This window comes from Lygodium microphyllum, chromosome 13 (assembly GCF_053477565.2).
Source record: "Lygodium microphyllum isolate KBCC chromosome 13, Lygodium_microphyllum_v1.1.10, whole genome shotgun sequence".
Lineage (NCBI taxonomy): Eukaryota > Viridiplantae > Streptophyta > Polypodiopsida > Schizaeales > Lygodiaceae > Lygodium > Lygodium microphyllum.
In genome coordinates, this window is record NC_141147.1 from 95,938,676 (window position 1) to 95,956,382 (window position 17,707).

Consider the following 17,707-nt stretch of genomic DNA (forward strand, 5'->3'; position numbering starts at 1 on the left):
GCAGAGCTGGGAGGAGGAGAGAGCACTCCGGCGGGACCTCATAGCCATGCAGAGATTATTACAGGAGGCACCAGAGGATCCCACCCTCCACACACAAGAGGTGCGTGCATGAGCAACCATTGTTGGCCTAAAGGACAAGCGTTTGGAGTTCTATTTCTGCACCTCAGCAGCCTTCTGGGTGCGGATGGGGACACTATGTGCAGGGAGTTTTTCTAGGTGCACTAGCCTCACACCGCAGGAGAGCAGATACGCAGCCTTCAGGATCAGTATGCGAGGACTTGTTCTAGCCCAGACGAGGTGATGGAGATTGCCACCGACTACTACGAGCGCCTTTTCTAGTAGGAGATAGCCTTAGCTAGAGGACAATGATGTAGACAGCAAGTCTAGGATCACATCCCGTCCCTCGTCACAGAGGATAGGGGACGTTCCCTCCTAGCCCTCTTCACAGAGAAGAAACTAGAGGAGGCTTTCCATACACAGGATGGGCAGAAATGCCCGGGAGAGAATGGCCTCTCTAAGGCCTTCTTCACTACCTATTGGAAAGTGGTGAAGGACCCCCTACTGATGGCCTTCGAGGAGATTTTCACTTCAGGACAGATGCCAGGGAGTCTTCAGACATGCCTTATCAGTCTTCTCCCCAAAGAAGGAGACCGGTTGGAGCCTTCCCAGTGGAGACCAATCACCTTATTGTCAATGGCCTATAAGGCACTGGCAAAGTTGATTGGTAGGTGACTACGCCCCGTGCTTCTAGACATCATCCATTACACACAGACAGACTTTGTCCAGGAAAGAAGCATCCTGGACAATGTATTCACCTTCTTTGAGGCAACAGAGTGGGCTCAGCATAGTGGGTAGAGACTTGCCGTACTACCCTTGGATTTCGAGAAAGCTTATGATAGGGTGGACTGGGATTTCCTACAGGGCACCATGGTGAGGTTGGGTTTCCCCCAGCTTTAGATTCGCGGGGTCTCCGCACTTTACAGATCGGCCATCAGCAGGGTTCTCATAGGTGGAAGGCGAGGAGAGGAGTTTCGGTTGGAGAGATCGGTCTGACAGGGCTGCCCCCTGGCCCCATACTTGTTTCTATTCTTTGTAGAGGTGATGCCTCACTTGCTCCAGCTAGTCTGTTGAGCATGAGCACTCCGTTGTAATCAGGTTTTTTTGAGTAATATAATCAGCCATATTTTACTTGAAAAAAAAAAAAGGATCAAGAATCTGAATTTCTGCACATGCTGCCCTCCTTCTGCACAGTGCACAGGCTGATGCCGAGGCTGATGATTGATCTTGCTGCTTCCACACAAATAGGCTGAGGCTGGAGCATGCAGGCTGCGCATGCAGGTAATCTGCAGGAGAGAATGCCAAAACTGTAGGGAAAAACTTCCTAGGTAAAAAGTGGCAGTTTTGACCAGTCAGAAGCCGTTTTTATACCCCAAAAAATGGTCAAGTATGAAATGGCTTTTCATACATCTGCATACCAGACGCCTGGTATGCTGAATCATACGCATCTGAATCCAACTATGATGCGAACCATCTGAAAAAACAAGGATGTTACACATATACATTGCAGAAACAGCCCCCATGCATTCATATAATGTGTAAATTAATTTTATTTGGAAAGTGCTTGCCAAATTTTATTTGAGATCTATTTTTGAAGACTTAAGCCTTGGAGTTGGGCCTCCAAGGAGCTGCTTGAGTTCCACCCTTGGGATCTCGAATAATTTGCAAATGTGGTGTCTCTGTCTCCTATGCTGCTAGATAACTAGTGCACGCACTTGGAATTCAGTTATATCCAAGCCAATGGTACTTATGTGTGCTATAAGAAATAAGATGAAAGAGATTCGACAACTCTTGAGTCTTACGCAAGAGCTCCAAAGAGCTTCTACAGTAGGAGTCCTTCATTTGACCTAGGGTGGTTTCTTGGCCTAATTTTCTTTTTTGAATATCCCCTCAGGGACCGTCCAGCAACAGTTGTGCAGGAGGGGATCTCTTGCTCTCTTTGAGGAACAAGAAAACTGAGAGATGAAAGGTATTAGACATGCCACCCCCCTCCTCTGGTTGGGGGGGTTATGCACCTCCAACAAGCTTTAGCAAGGGCTAACTTCCCTCACTGATGAGGCCTCCTCTCAACATAGAATGTTAAACTGCTCCTTACAAGGTTTTCTAGTTTAGTGAGCCTCCCCTCACCATGGAAGGTTAATCTACACCTAACAAGGTTTTCTACCTCTTACATCAGCCAGAGAGTGGGATCAAGAAGACTTCAAAAGGAGCAGTAACAAGTGCTCTTGAGAGTTTAGGGAAGCAGATGAAAAAAAATCAAACTCTAGACTTACCTTGTAGCTCCACAGAGCAAAGAAGAGGATAGGAAATGGGCAAAAAGGCTGGCAAGCAGGATAAGAAGAGTTGGCCAAAATTACTTCACGCAGAAAATAGTCAACTAACCATTCCAAATGCTTGAACTGTTATTTACAGTTGCTAAGTTAAAGATTTTTATGCAGAAAGTAGCCAACTAACCATTTGTACTGACTGAACTGTTATTACAGTCACAAAAGCGAACTAAAATTTTTCCTCAGCTCAGGTTTAGGTATCAGAAAGAAGAAGTAAAAGCTACCATGGATTTGAATCTCCAACAAATACAGCTGTACTGATTGCCATGCAACGTTGACCAGCCGCTCCAAATGCAGCACCAACAAGGGCATTCAATGTCATGTCCACATCAGCATCAGGCATCACAACAGCATGGTTCTTAGCACCCATATTGCACTGGTCAAACAGCATTCAAATATGAGATGTGTCAGAAAATCAGAAAATCAACCTTGGAAACTTATGGGGTTCCAAACTGAAACAGCAAGAAAATCCTCACCTGAACACGCTTGCCATGTGCAGCTGCTCTAGAATAAATGTTCTGCCCAGCCTAACAGAATACAACACAAAATCAATCCATCTCTCTTTTTTTTGGTAAAAGGGAACTGCATTTATTACAAAAAAAAAGTACAAGATTACAAGATACAGGATTGTTCTAGGCCATCATGTGTAAAATCAGAGACATCACAGTGAAGGTACAAAGGAAGCAAAGTGACTGAAGGGGGGCAGAAGAAACTGCATTGTGCCAAGCAAGCAAATCCTGCCTAGGGAGAATATCTGTTAACTCAATCAAGGCTAGCTGCCAATCTTTTTTTTTTAGTAAAAGGTAATTGTATTAATTACGAAAAAATACAAGATTACTTGATTACAAGATAGTTGATGACACTAAGCCATCAGGTGAAGAAGTTCTCTCGCTCTCTCTCTCTCTCTTTCTGATTACAAGAGGCACGAGGGCCCTAGGCCAACGTGTGGGAAATCCCCGTAGTAATGCACTAAAAAGTTACACCAATCATGGCAACGACCCAGAGGCAATTGCCATATGCCAAGGAAGCAAATCCTCCCGAGGGAGCAAGTCTGAGTGTCGGATGAGATCTAGCTGCCAATGCAAGAGGCCTTTAAGCCTGGCAATATGGCGCGGTACATTAGGGGCCGAATCAAAGAGAAAAGCATTGCGCGTGGTCCAAATGTGCCAGCATCCCCAGAATCTGAAAAAGTGAAATAAGATCTTCATATGCAACTGTGGCGGTGTGGGATACTTCGGGCACACAAAAACCCAGTCGAAAGGAGTTAGTGAGGACCCCACCACAGTGCGCCAAATGTGCGACAAGAGTGACCAGATATTCTTGGCGAGCGGGCAAGAAAGAAAACGATGTCGGGCCGATTCCGCCGTTGTGGTACAGAAGAAACAAGTGCCATTCGAGATGCGACGCTTGGCAGGGGCCGAGGCAAGAGGAAGACCACCAATCATTACCCGCCAAAGAAAGACCTTGCATTTGAAAGGTGCCTTATTCAGCCAGCCCTCCATCAGCGTTGTCTGCCACCATGTCAGCGATTTCCGCAGTCCCCAAACAGTATTAGCTTTGTCACCCAGCCATTGGTGGTCCTGAATGAGAAGATGATACACCTGATTAGTAGAGGCCTTTTCCAGACTCAACCGGCCTGCAAGGTCCCAGTCCTGCCAAGGGCGATCCACAGCCAGGGCAGGAAAGGGTTGCCTACCCTGAAGCTCCGACGAAAGCTTTCCCCATAAATCACGGTATCTGCGCGGGATCCTGAAAAGTCGTCTAGCAGTCCGAAACGATACAAGGACATTGCGAGTGGCAAGGGTAGCATCCGCAACCGACGTCACACCTAAACGGGCCATGCGGTTAAATCTCAGTCTGAGCTGATGTTTATCTTCCCATGAAAGTAGTCGCGATACTGCCAACAATTCCAGCTGAAAGGAGTTAGTTTGCAAGCGGTCCCCTACCGGGTGCCAACGGGCCTTTTGGAGCACCACTTTCCAAGAGCCGACCAAGTGCAGTAACAAAGCGGAAGAGGGATTGGAAAAACGGGAGTCAGCATTAAGGACATGCCACCAGGAGGCCCGAAGCCGGGTGTTACCATGGCGGAGCCCGCTGTCCTCAAGAAAATAACGGGCTATGATGGTCCACGGGTGATGATCCACACACATGGCTCGAAAAAGGGACCAACGGAGAGCGAGCATATGATTTTCTGCATCCAAAAGAGCTCCACCACCCATGCGCTTAGGGGTGCATGTATGTGACTAGGAAATCCATGAAATGCCTGCCTTCAGTGAATCCTTCTTCCATAGCATGAAATGGATGGGATGAGTGAGAGCCTTCAAAGTAGTAGGCGTCCATGGCAACAATGGCAGGAAATACGTTAGCATGGGGAGCATAATTGACTGAGCCACTTTGAGGCGGACATGGAAGGGCCACGCTGGCGACTTCCAATACATAAACTTCGCCGCCAGTTTTTGTGAAATCCACTCCAGCAGGTCTTTTGGCCGTACATCCACCCCAATGGGTATCCAAGATGCCTGACAATAGAGCCACGGGAAACCACCTGGCCTTGCCAGCCTAATGACTATAAATCAGGCTCCGTGCAATTGAGAATGGCTGACTTAAAGACATTGATGCGAAGCCCAGAGGCCTGACCAAAAAGCGTCCAAACATCTAATGCCTTGCGAATGTTGTCCTTGTCCGCCTGCAAAATCATAAAGGTGTCATCAGCCAAAGATTGGCTAATGAAGTGCTGGCCCAAAGGAAGAGACAACCCTGCCAGCTGAGCAGAATTTGCCATGGAGGATAACATTGAAAGGACCGGGTGAGTCGCCAGGGCAAAGAAAAGAGGACTCAAAGGACAACCCTGTCTGACTGAGCGTGCAAGGACAAAGGGCTCTGTAACCCCACCATTGAGCATAACTCTGGATGAAGCCGCAGCACTAATGGTGTAGATCAATCGGGACATCCGGGTACCAAAGCCCATAGCAGACATGAGATCTGCAATGAAAGACCAGTCCACATAATCAAACGCCTTTTCCAAGTCCAATTGAATCAATACCACTTCCTGACCGGAGTGTCGCGCATAGTCAATAGCCATTTGCACATTTAAGATATTATGCAGAATGTTGCGGCCCTTAATGAAACCATATTGGAGAGGATGCACAATAGCGGGAAGGTGCTTGTGAAGCCGATTCGCCAGCACTTTGGAGTAGATTTTATACATGGAGCCCATCAAAGAGATTGGTCTCCAGTGTTGCAGCTTTGACGGCGAAGGGACCTTTGGAATCAGTTTGATAAGGCCTTCTTTCCATGAGGAGGGCATGACCCTTGTTTCCCAAACCTGCTGAAACATGACCACCAATGGCTTCACCAACTGCGTGGCCGAGCTCTGAAAGAATTCATTAGTGAGACCATCCCAGCCAGGACTTTTATCCGTCGGTAGGTGCAACAAAACATCCATAACCTCCTCCTTGCAAATATCTGCCTCCAAAGTGGCTTGCATATCCAATGGAACCTGCTGGCGGACCAGATGATAGAAGACCGAGTGGGCATGCGTAACCTGGCTAGAAGGCAAGGGAGAAGAACCAAGAAGTTCCATAAAATAATTTCTGCACATATTGACAATGGTCTGCGGATCAGTGACCATGCGACCCTCCGAATCCTGGAGTTTGGTCATATTGTCGCGAGCCGGCGACGCATGCAAGGCGCGAAAGAACTTATGAGACTGGCAGGCACTATCTTGCAATGTGTCAGTCAAGTTATGCAGCTTGGCCTGCTGATAAGATTTCAACTGAAATACTTGAAGAAGATGGGCCAAATGCCTCTCCAATGACAGCAGAAAATCATCATCTGGGGAATCCAGGAGCAAGGAACGGACCAAAGCCAGTAACTCCTCTACTGCAGATCGACGACGGCGACAAAGCGAGGCATGATGGATCCCATACTGCCGAGCAACCCGCTGTACATTAGAGAGCAAGCGTGCAAATGAAGGCAAGCCCTCAGAGGCGAAGTCCAATAAGAACCTCTCAATCAATTGCTGCATATAGCCCTGAAAAATTGAATGCTTCAAATAAGAGGAGTTGAAACGCAAAGGGAGCCTATCCAGCAACTGCATAAAAGGTGCAATAGATTGTGCCCGCATCTCCAGCTGGAGGGGGAAATGATCCGACAACGCATACTGCTGCAAGACCTTCATTTCCAACATCTCGGGGAGAAAATCGTCCCCCTGCATGATAAACATTCTGTCCAGCCGCGACCAAGTAGTTGCATATTGTGCATAATGAAAAGTAAACCCTGAAAAAGAAGGGTGAAGCCACGACCAAAGATCCTGCTTGAGTACCTGCAAAGCAAAGGAATTCCACACCTGGCTTTCTGGCGCATCCATGACCGAATGCCCTGAAGTGGACTGAGAAGAGTGAACACACATTGAAATCTCCCATCAAAAACCCCCTTCGACCAAGGGACATGGAGGTCTGCAAAGTGGACCAAAGATCCTGTCGGGATGCGGGATCATTTGGAGCATAGAGGCCCAATAACCATAAAATCTCTCCTTCAAATAAGACTTCGATAACCAGAAAGCGGCCCTGCACATCATTTTTAATAAGGACAGGCTGATATTTCTCATGGACAATCATCAGCACGCCTGAATAGTGCGTAGCATGGGTGCCTACATAAAACAGACGGAATCCATGACAATCCACAACTTTTCCTGCTTCACCGTGACTTTTGTGCTCAACTGCACACAATACATCCCACTGGTTCTCATGCAAGACGGTCCACATGGCATGTTGCTTATGGCGAGAGCAAATGCCTCGCACATTCCACGTGGCTATCTTCATATATCTTCAAAGAAGGAAGTCAGGAACGAGGCGCCTGTTGCCTCGATTTCACCTTTTCCGCGAGAGCATCCAGGACGCCCTCATCCAGAAAATCAGCGAGTACTGCAAACGAATTCTGGCGACCTGCTTTAGAGGTAGAAGGGAAATCCACTACCTTGGGAGTGGGGCGGGGATAACGCCGATCCCAGGGCGTAATCACATTACCTTTGGTATCAAACGCCAGCTTAGCAGGAGGGCCTTTGGGGCCATCGGTATAGACTTTCCTTGGCGACTGATAACGGGGGGCAGACGGGGCCGTAGTACGCGCAGCCTGCTGTGAAGTGACCATTTCTTTTCTACGCGTATACGTGCGCACGGACTCCTGGGCAGCAGTAGGCCCAGGATCCGCCAGGCCTGCATCCAACTTTTTACCTTTTTTTGGACGTGCCTCAATCCAGTCAGTGCGACGGGAATCCAAACCCAGGACCTGTTGTTTGTCTTTATCCATGACATGAGGTGACTGAAGGGCTTCCTGGGGCGGGGCATCAAGCACCATGTCATCCTTGGGCAGCACCACCTGCGCATCCTCCGAAGACGGTTGCCTTTCAGGGCATTCAGCCATGAAATGCCCCAATTTACCACATGAAAAGTAGTGTCCCGCAAAGTTGCCCCATTTCAAGCGAAAATGCAGAGGATGCATGCCTGAACAATTGAGGCGAAGCCACACGGGCCTTTTCCTGGCCGTGTCCCATAACATGCATAAACGGTTGCGGTTCATTGCCCTGAGGCTTGGGGGAACCAGCACTGTTCCCACAACCGCCATCGCATCCTTCAACATTGGCCAATAGACCGCCGGACAATTTTCCACTTCCACCCACACTGGGCATTCTCGTTGAAGCAAACGCTGGAAGTCGGCCATGGGGCGCCATGGTACCACATGGACCAAGCGGCGATCAAAGAATAGTGGCAACTTGGACAGGAGCTCAACTCGATGCGTTTCCGATTTCAGTAGCACCTCATAAAAGCCGCGAGGTCCAAGGAAGATCTCCTCAACACACTCCCCTTGCAATAAATGGTGCATCCACTGGCGAATATGTGACAGCACTGGGATCCTGCCAGTGAAGAAAAGTATAACTGCACGATCATAAAATACCGAGAAGGATCGCAAGACTGATTTGGGGTCCACCGTGGCTTCCAGCACATCATCCGTTCCCGCTTCAGAAAAAGATTCATTATTATGCTGGACATAATCGCCAAGCAGGGTATTGGCAAAGTCTAGCAAATGCTCCCAGTCAATTTCCTGCGAATCCACAGGATCAGAGGCCACTTGCGCATAGGAACGTTCCTGAGGACCCATTGGCTCATCAGAAGTATGCTTGGAGCGTTTGCCAGCAGGCGGCAGTTCAGCACCCGGCAGTTCAGAACCCGGAGGCAGCTCCTCCGTGCATGGCACCATATCCTCTGGCTCCTCTGCATCGGAATCAGGGCCAAGGGCCGCCACCGTCCGGTCGAGAAAATCCATATCCAGGCCAGCCATACTGCTGTCTTCTCGCTCGCGCTCTCTCTCTCTCTCTCTCTCTCTCTCTCTCTCTCTTTCTTTTCTGTACAGCGGCGCTGTCCAAGGGCCGATTCCACAAGCACAGCCGATGAAACCTGAATTTTACCTGTCAGCCTCAGTCGTGGCCTGTCCCAAGAACGCGTGTGGCAGGGCGGAACCCTAACAGTGCAGGGGCCTGAGGGTGGAACAAAGGGCTGGCAGTCGACGGCAGAGTGGGATAGTCGAGGGCGCAGGGCAGGGGCCTCGCCAGCAGAAACCCTAACACATAGGGCGAGCGGGCGATAGTAGGGCGAGGGACAGGTGCAGAGCCCGCAGCTCAGGCGGGCGAGAGCAGGGCGAGGGACGCAGTCGATGGGCCTACAGGCAGCAGGGTGGGGGGCTCAGCCGCAGGCGACGGGCCTGCGGGCGACGACGGCGTCAGAGGCAGGCGACGGGCTTCAGAGGTAGTCGACGGACCTGCGGGCGACGGCAGCTTCAGAGACAGGCGACAGGCCTGCGGGCGATGGCCAGACGGCGGCTGCAAACGACTACGAGCAGGCGTTGACGACGGGGCACCAGGCGATGGCGACGCTGCAGGCGACGCATCCTCCTCGCGCTCTCTCTCTCTCTCTCTCTCTCTCTCTCTCTCTTTCTCTGTGGATTTTAGACATGGATGATATTAGACATGGATGTACTCTAGATTTTGTCTCATAGGCCACATTGGCCTTACTGATGAGATGACATTAGACATGGATGTACTCTGGATTTTGTCTCATAGGCCACATTGGCCTTATGTAGACGTTAATATATCTTTCTTTCTTTCTTCTTTCTCTCTCTCCACCCACCCACCCACACACACAGAGGAGCATGAACTCAATGAGTGGGCTGAGATGCAGGGCAGGAGAGTTCAAGGACAGTCAAGTTTCAGATGTGTGTATATCACATTGGACCACATCCTCACATTCAGAGTCATTATTGAGCAGGGTCAAGCCTGAGACAAGAGGATCTACTACTGCTTCATGGATTTCTGCAAAGCATTTGATAGAGTGCCTCCTACATGCATTATCCAGAGGCTGCAGGATATTGGAGTACCAAAGGGTCTATGTAGAATGGGTTATTTCTGCACTATATGAGATAGTGATAGGCCATGTATGAGCACTTGGGGGGTTATCAGAGAGGATTGACTGTATCATAGGAGTGAAACAGGGATGCCCACTTTCACCCACGTCCTTACCACTCTGCAAAAAACAAGTATAACTTGTTCTCTATTCGTTTTTGGTAGCTTGTTTTCCACAGGCATAGAACCTACTTTGATTTTAATCCTCCTGTTAAGGTCTCATCGTGCCTCTCTTAGCCAACCTCCAGAGAAATGAATTTGATCTATCAACTGAAATTGATCAGATGAACTTATTCATCTGTAAGGTGTTAATGCAGGAAATAAATAGAGCTTCAAATTGAGGTCAACAGCATATTGAGGACAATGAGTAGCTTCCATTACCATTGGCTTATACTTTACTGTGAGCTGATAAGGTGAAGGTTATGAATGCAAAGTGAGGTCAGCAGCACAGTCAGTCTTAAGGAATTATGTGTAACTTATATTACCACTAGCTGATATTTCATTGTAAACTGATAAGATGAAGGTTGTAATGTTACTTATACTTCTTGACCCAAAATAAGTTGACAACATCTTGAGTTAATCTTGTGTCAGTCTCTGCAAACTATTAGCACCTACTGAGTATCATGACCTTATCAAAACTTCTCAAATCCACAGTAATCGCAACATTTTGTTGGATGAGAGATAGATCTTGGTTGTTCAGACTCAATGTGTCAAAGTTCTACCGTTTCCTTGTACAGGGGTAGACAGGGTGGCCTAGCATGAATATGACATTTTCATTAGCATTTGTCACTGATACCTACACGTAAGGCTTATTGCAGTTCCAAAATACCTCATATATGTTAAAAAACCTAATATATAGAGACAAAGATGACAAATGAGCTTCACAGATCAAGCTAAGATAGAGCACCTAATTTTCGGGAGAATGGAAAACCTGAATAGATCAAGAGAGAGAGAAAAATAGAACATCGTACTAGTTTTCATAAATTTTGGAGAGTTATTTCTCTAATGGCTAATTGCCAGAAAGCATATCTGAATAACTACAGATTTATTCATTTTCCTCCATTACGAACAGACAAACAAGAGAGAACAGTAACTACATGAACATGCATGCCTGCATATGGGCATGCATGTGTGTGCGCATTGAGCTTACCACATCTGAACCCACAAAGGAGATTGCTTTGACGTCTGGGTGGTCACATATCTGATTGACAACATCCTGCACGATCCAATGTTCATTTTCCTCTCCCATCCTCGCTCCTTTCCTTCCCTCCACACCACAACAAACATATTTAATCTTTGTACAATCCAGTACTACTTTCTATAACTGAATGAGGAAGTCATCAATGTGAAAAATCTATCAATATACTAGAATCAGAAGCAGTGGAAAAGAATCTCAAACTGGTGCAATCCATATATCATGGAAGGCTGTCACAAATCAGGAATAGTAATAATGATCAGGCTGGTGAGCAGAACAGGCATCACTTTTTTTTGGTGCAATCCATATATCATGGAAGGCTGTCACAAATCAGGAATAGTAATAATGATCAGGCTGGTGAGCAGAACAGGCATCACTTTTTTTTGGCGATAATGATCAAGCGAGTGAGCATGGAAAACAACCACACAAACCCTTTTTCCTTAGCAATCTCGGTAGTCTTATAACTAATTATCCTACTGTAAGTTGATAATGCTGTACATGGGGAATAAAACATGCAAATGCTTTCTTTTCCTAGGAAATGTAGATTTATCTTATACAGTCCAATGATAAGGTAGGGACCGTGAAACAAAAGAACTCTGTAGGCTATCACACCACCTTTGGGGATAGCAAATGGAAAATCTGTAAGGGCTCTTGAATATCTTCATGAGCTGCTTGCACATCTCTTACACCTGGTGGCTGGAATTTTTCTTTTGTGCATGCCTCACTAGAAAACTCCCACCAAGGATCGGTATGAGCATGTTATATAACCTTTATCTCAAGAAGATTTTCTTTTCCATAACCTTGGAGGGTTTCCCATCCACCATGTTGTAGACTTTTTAAATCCCATAATTTGTTGACATGTTTGTGATTCCAATATGGTTCAAGAAAGCCTTAAGGTGCTTTTTTGGCTGCAATATGATTTAAGCGACAATGCTTATTACATGTGACTACTGTCCAATCACGTTATGCATATGCAAATCTCCCATATTTTTCCGGATGAAACAACTATTTATAGCTCACACACTTGCTCACACTATCCCTCACTTACTCTATCCCTCACTCATACACAGTACTTACTCACCGTGCTCAGTCACTCACTCCTTCCTCAACTTGCCTATGTACACTTCACATTTCGATCACCAAGAAAGGAGGATATATCAGTTTCAACGCATTTTGCAAGGAGAGAGAGAAAGAAAGTACATGTGTTCCATGAACGATATTAAGCACACCAGGTGGCAGACCAGCTTCAGCTGCAAGTGCTGCCAGCATCATCGCTGCGCCTGTATGAGAGACAAGAAATCCCTGATTTTAAAAGGTGAGTTTTTAAAAAAAATCACAGGTTTACAGTTCGGTATCATGTACAATGAGTGAAACAAGCATTCTGCTCATCAACTTCAGGCTTGCTGACATGAACTGTTGCACCAACATGTGACTTGAAAACTTTGACATCAAACCAAAAAACTTGTGAACCATACAACATCATTGTATCAATGCTATCTTCAAAGAAGCATTGACATGAAACTTGAAAACTTTGAAGTTAAACCCAGAAACCACACTACTCTATCAATGATATCTTAGAAGTAATTTCTGAAACCAGCATTCCTTCTCAGATAGATGACCTGATTTTACAGAAATTACAGCAAGCAGTAAAATTCACAAATCTGAAATTTAAATTTTACCAAATAATCTTGGACAGCCAATCCCAATTGGCCCCAACAACTGGAGCCTCTTATTGCGCTGCATGATCAGCTGTCGCTTGTCTTAGAGCTAGTCTCGCAGCCCCAGAATGCACCAACAGCCATCAACCCAGCTAGAACGATCCTTCCTCACACTTTGAATGGCTGCCCCACACCATAGTTGTCTCCGTACGACGTACGGTACTGTTCGTACTGTACGATCCGTATGGTACCGTACCGTACATATCCGTACGTTATTTTAGGCCCTTTTTGGCCACCTCACTTGTGCGTCCTGCGTTCCCTACAGCTCAACCTTTACTCTCATGCATTTCGCCTAACTACGTGGCACTTTTTTTTTTGGGGGGGGGGAGGGGGGGCGTGGTTGTGTTTTGGGAAGCCTTGGATACCTCATCCAACCCCTTTTTCCAGCCGTGTACTCCTCCCTGCCAGCCCTCTTTGGATTCCATCCAGCTGGTAGCCCTCTCTTTGACCGTTGACCCCTCTTTGACTGTTTGAACTTTAACCCTTCTCATCTACAAAAGGTGCTCCTCTCCTCCATACTTCCACACCAATTCAACAAGCATTTACCTTTCTCATCTTCCTCTCCTGGATCTTGAATGGACTTGTGATTTGTCATTCTCATCTCCCATCCCCTCTTTCCCGCACCCTATCAAAGCATTTGCCATTCTCATCTCCCATCCCCTCTCTCTCACTCTTGCTCTTTCAACTTTACCCCAACCCTTGGGCCTCTTGAGTCTCCCTCCCTTTCAACTTTCAAGACTCAAGTTTCAAGAGTCAAGACTCAAGCATCTAACTCTCCCTCTCTCCCTTTCTCACTCTCCCTCGGGCCTCTTTATCTATCATCAGCACCATGACTCGTGAGAAGCACGAGGCCTTCAATTTGCACGAGATTCATGTGGAGAGAGACACAAAGAAGTCCAACCCCCACCATTGGACATGCGAGTATTGCGGGAAGCGCAATACAAGTGGTGCAACTCGGCTTCTCCAACATCTTTCCAAGACAGAGGGCCAAGTTGCTCCATGCAAGGAGATCCCTAACAACATCGAGAAGAAGATTCTTGTCAAGAAGAAAGGGGGATCCACAATAGGAGGAGGAAGTGGCTTATCGGCACCAACTCCTATGCCTACTAATGAGGAAGCATCGAATGTGGACGTACCTTCAACAGATGCGGAGAGGCCTCTACCATTGGTGGTAGGAGCTCCACATCCGCATCATCCGGCTCTGGTAAAAGACAAAGAGTGGAGGCTCATGCGGTGCCTGAGAGACAATCCTCTCTCTCTCAAGCTCCTGGTCGTGTGTGGATCAGTTGCCTTTCTTAGAGGAAGGCAACGACTTATGGACATTGAAATTGCACGCATGGTGATTGACTGCAATCTTGTATTCAATTTCCTAAAGCAAGAGCAATGGAAGAAGATGGTAAAAGCCATTGCCAATGTGGGTCCATGTGAAGGATGGACTGGTGTCACATACAACAACATGAGGATGAAAAAGATTGATGAAGAGAAGGACAAGATTGATAGAGCCCTTGATCCTATTCAGGCCGCATAGATAAAATATGGTTGCTCCATTCTTACTGATAAATGGGCCCATTGATGTACCGCCACATTCGACAAGCTATCATTGAGGTAAACATTGCCTTTTAAATTTGTTTCACTTTCTTTCATTATGATAATTGATTTATGCATAACTATCTATCTCCCTATTTTAATTTCTCTCTAATATCTATGTCGATTCTCTCTTTTCCCCTTGGCCCCAAGGCCCCCAACCCCCAACCCCCATCTCTCTTCATTCTTGAATCTTGAAAGTTGAAACTTGAAAGGCTCAACTCTCTTTTCCTCTCTCTAACCTCCAAGTATTGTTAATATACTTACTTGTAATTTGTAAATTGTGGTTGTACGTGGGCCCCTCGAATGTGGTGCAAGTTGTTACTGACAATGTATCGAATTGTAGGCACATGGGCCGTTTGCTTGAGGTCGAGTCTCCCACGATTGTGTGGACTCCATGTACAAGTCATTGTTTGGACTTGCTTATGGAGGGAGGACATTGGGAAGCTCAATTGGATGAAGAGGGTGGTCCGCAAAGCTATATCAATTGTCACCTTCTTCATGGTAAAGGTAAAGGTGCTTGCAATGTATTGTGAGCATAGCACACTAGAGTTGAAGAAGCCTTCTTCAACTTGCTTTGCTTACATGTGGTTTTTGTTGGAGCGCCTTTATGAGGTGCGGTCCACCTTGCACCAAACAGTGATGACCACTCTATGGAATGAGTAAGATGAGCATGAGACAAAGGAGGCCAAAGCCATGCAGTACTTGTGTCTTAATGAGCAGTTTTGGCAAAAAGTCCATGTCATTGTTATTGTCATAACTCCCTTTTATAGGGTGTTACGTATGAGTGATTGCGAGGAGTCCACCATGGGTCTTCTCATTTACTTTTTTGGAGCGGCATTGGTGGAGGTACGTGCTTGTACAATGATCACAAAGACACAACGTGCACATGTTTTAGAGATAGCAAAGAGGAGATGGGCATGGATGCATAAGCCCATACATGGTTTTACTGTATTGGTACATCCGGCTTATAAGTCGCTGGCGGTCATGGATGATAGAGAGTTCCATTCGAACTAGCTTACTTATTTGACTTGTGTGGTCCCTGTGGATGATTACAATGCAGTGCTTGAAGAGCTAGGATGCTATGCAGATCAGAGAGGGCATGTGGCTTTTGCTTCTCCCACTTGTTGGAGGAGAGAGTCACTTGTGAAGCCTTTATTTTGGTGGCAAAACTTTGGATACACATTGGAGACCCTTCAGCCCTTAGCCATGAGAGTCCTTGCCCAAGATTACTCTTCAAGTGTATGTGAGAGAAATTGGAGTGCCTATTCTCTCATTCACACAAACATTCACAATCGGCTTAGCACACGACAGTTAGAGCAGCTAGTCTATTGCCGTAGTAACTTACGCATGATGAAGGCTATGATGAGCATGGGTAGTCCAAAGCATGTAAAGTTTAAACAATTAACCATAAAATTTAAAACTTGTTGTTTTAAACTTTGAACTTTGAAGTTTATACTTTACAATTTAGACTTTAGCATTTACAATCTTACGTGCATCACTGCATTGTGTAGGTGAATGTTGATACATTCAAGTTGATGGGCGATACTCTTCCAAGTATACATCAGGAGGTGGACGAGGAGGAGGAGATGATTTTTGTAGGGCTCTCTATAGAGCTTATAGCAGTAGATACTCGTGACACTCGCAATCAGTATGCTCATGGGTGAGAAGTTCAAGTAGGTGGTAGCAGGGGCATGGTCATTTGACGCCCTCCATCATTGAGGGGTAGTTCGAGTGGCTTGCAAACATATGTAAGGCGGGGCTGTAGTAGCTCATTTCCTGTGCCTCATGATGACATTCCCCCCTTGCCTACACAACCGCTACCTAGGGATCCATCATTTGATGATGATGATAACCTCATCAATGAGGATGAGTACGAGTATGTCTCATCATAGGATGGCGAGGAGTCATCTTTAGACTCTCTTGATGAGCACTCAGATGGTTTTGATGATGATGATGATAGTGATGCCTCATCATAGATTTATAGGTCTCTCTCTTTTTTGTATCAGATATATTAGATTGTAGTTATATCGCATGTTTTGCGCAACCCATGCAATCGCGATGGTCACCCTCATGTATTCATCTTATTCTGTAATGAAATAACAGAATAAGTACCTTATAAAATCATAAGGTACCATTTAGTACCGTATTTTATCGTACCGTACCGTACGAACCTAACAACTATGCTCCACACTCAGTCAGCCCCAATCAGCCCTCCCTCAGCTTGCATGGACAAGTGTCCCAAGCCCAAAATAGTACCACACACCCACAAGTACCTATCTAGAATAACTTTAATACAACTTTTTTCAATATCACCTACTCTATATACTTAGGATACTTGGGCTGTCATCTTAACTTAACTGACTTGCACTTCACATGTGCACCTCACATGTAAAAATACACATCCTTGCAACAATTTCAATGTTTACCATTCATCAATAAATCTTTATTTAATGATATTAAAGTGAGGCAATTCACACATAAAAGTCATTTAGTGCTATCTATTGAGAGATACCTGACAAGAAAGAGAGAGAGAGAGAGAGAGAGAGAGAGAGAGGAGAAATCGTTGATGGCGCCCTGTCGTGCCCTGCCGCCTGCACCGTTTCGTTACCTGTGCCCTGTCATGACCTGCGTGCGGATGACATAAGTTGTCGCCCGTCACTCCTGGGGGTCGGGGTCCCTGCCGCCGTCGCCCTTCAGTTCCGTCAGGCCGTTTATCGCGTCCTGGTCCTGAGCGCCGTGTTTGATCGTCCCGGCTTTTGTTGCGCCTATCTACTGTCCCGTCACGCTGCCACGCTTGCAGACACCCATCTTGGTTCGACGATTGTGCTGTCCGCGGGTCCGCGTGCTCGCGTTTGTTCTTCTCTGCAGAGGCGCACATCTATTGTCAACCCTAATCTCGGCAGTCGTCAGAGAAGCAATGCCTCGAACAGAGTGCCCACTGATCTGTACACAGAGAGAGAGAGAGAGAGAGAGAGAGAGAGAGAGAGAGTCGTGGAAAGTGGTGCTCCAAAAGGCCCGTTGGTACCCAGTAGGGGACCGCTTGCAGACTAACTCCTTTCAGCTGGAATTATTGGCAGTCTCGAGACTCCTTTCATGGGAAGATAAACATGAACTCAGACCAAGATTTAATCGCATGGCCCGTTTAGGTGTGACGTCGGTTGCAGATGCTACCCTTGCCACGCGCAACGTCCTCGTATCATTTCGGATTGCTCGGCGACTCTTCAAGATCCCGCGTGGATACCGTGATTTATGGGAGCAGCTTTCATCGGAGCTTCAGGGTCGGCAACCCTTTCCTGCCTTGACTGTGGATCGCCCTTGGCAGGACTGGGACCTTGCAGGCCGCCTGAGTCTGGAAAAGGCCTCTACT

General features: G+C 46.7%; 1 protein-coding gene across 2 annotated transcripts in view; it reads right to left on the reverse strand.

Moving 5' to 3' along the window:
- The window catches only part of ALDH6B2 (aldehyde dehydrogenase 6B2), a 185,983-nt gene that overhangs the window by 27,614 nt on the left and 140,662 nt on the right, over nt 1-17,707 (reverse strand). For both annotated transcript variants that reach the window (XM_087691463.1, XM_087691462.1), the window contains exons 8-11: nt 12,236-12,315; nt 10,991-11,056; nt 2,861-2,911; nt 2,609-2,760 (exon numbers count right to left, since the gene is read on the reverse strand). In XM_087691463.1, coding sequence (XP_087547589.1) covers nt 2,609-2,760; nt 2,861-2,911; nt 10,991-11,056; nt 12,236-12,315 — 349 coding nt within the window. The remainder of the gene's footprint in view (nt 1-2,608; nt 2,761-2,860; nt 2,912-10,990; nt 11,057-12,235; nt 12,316-17,707) is intronic.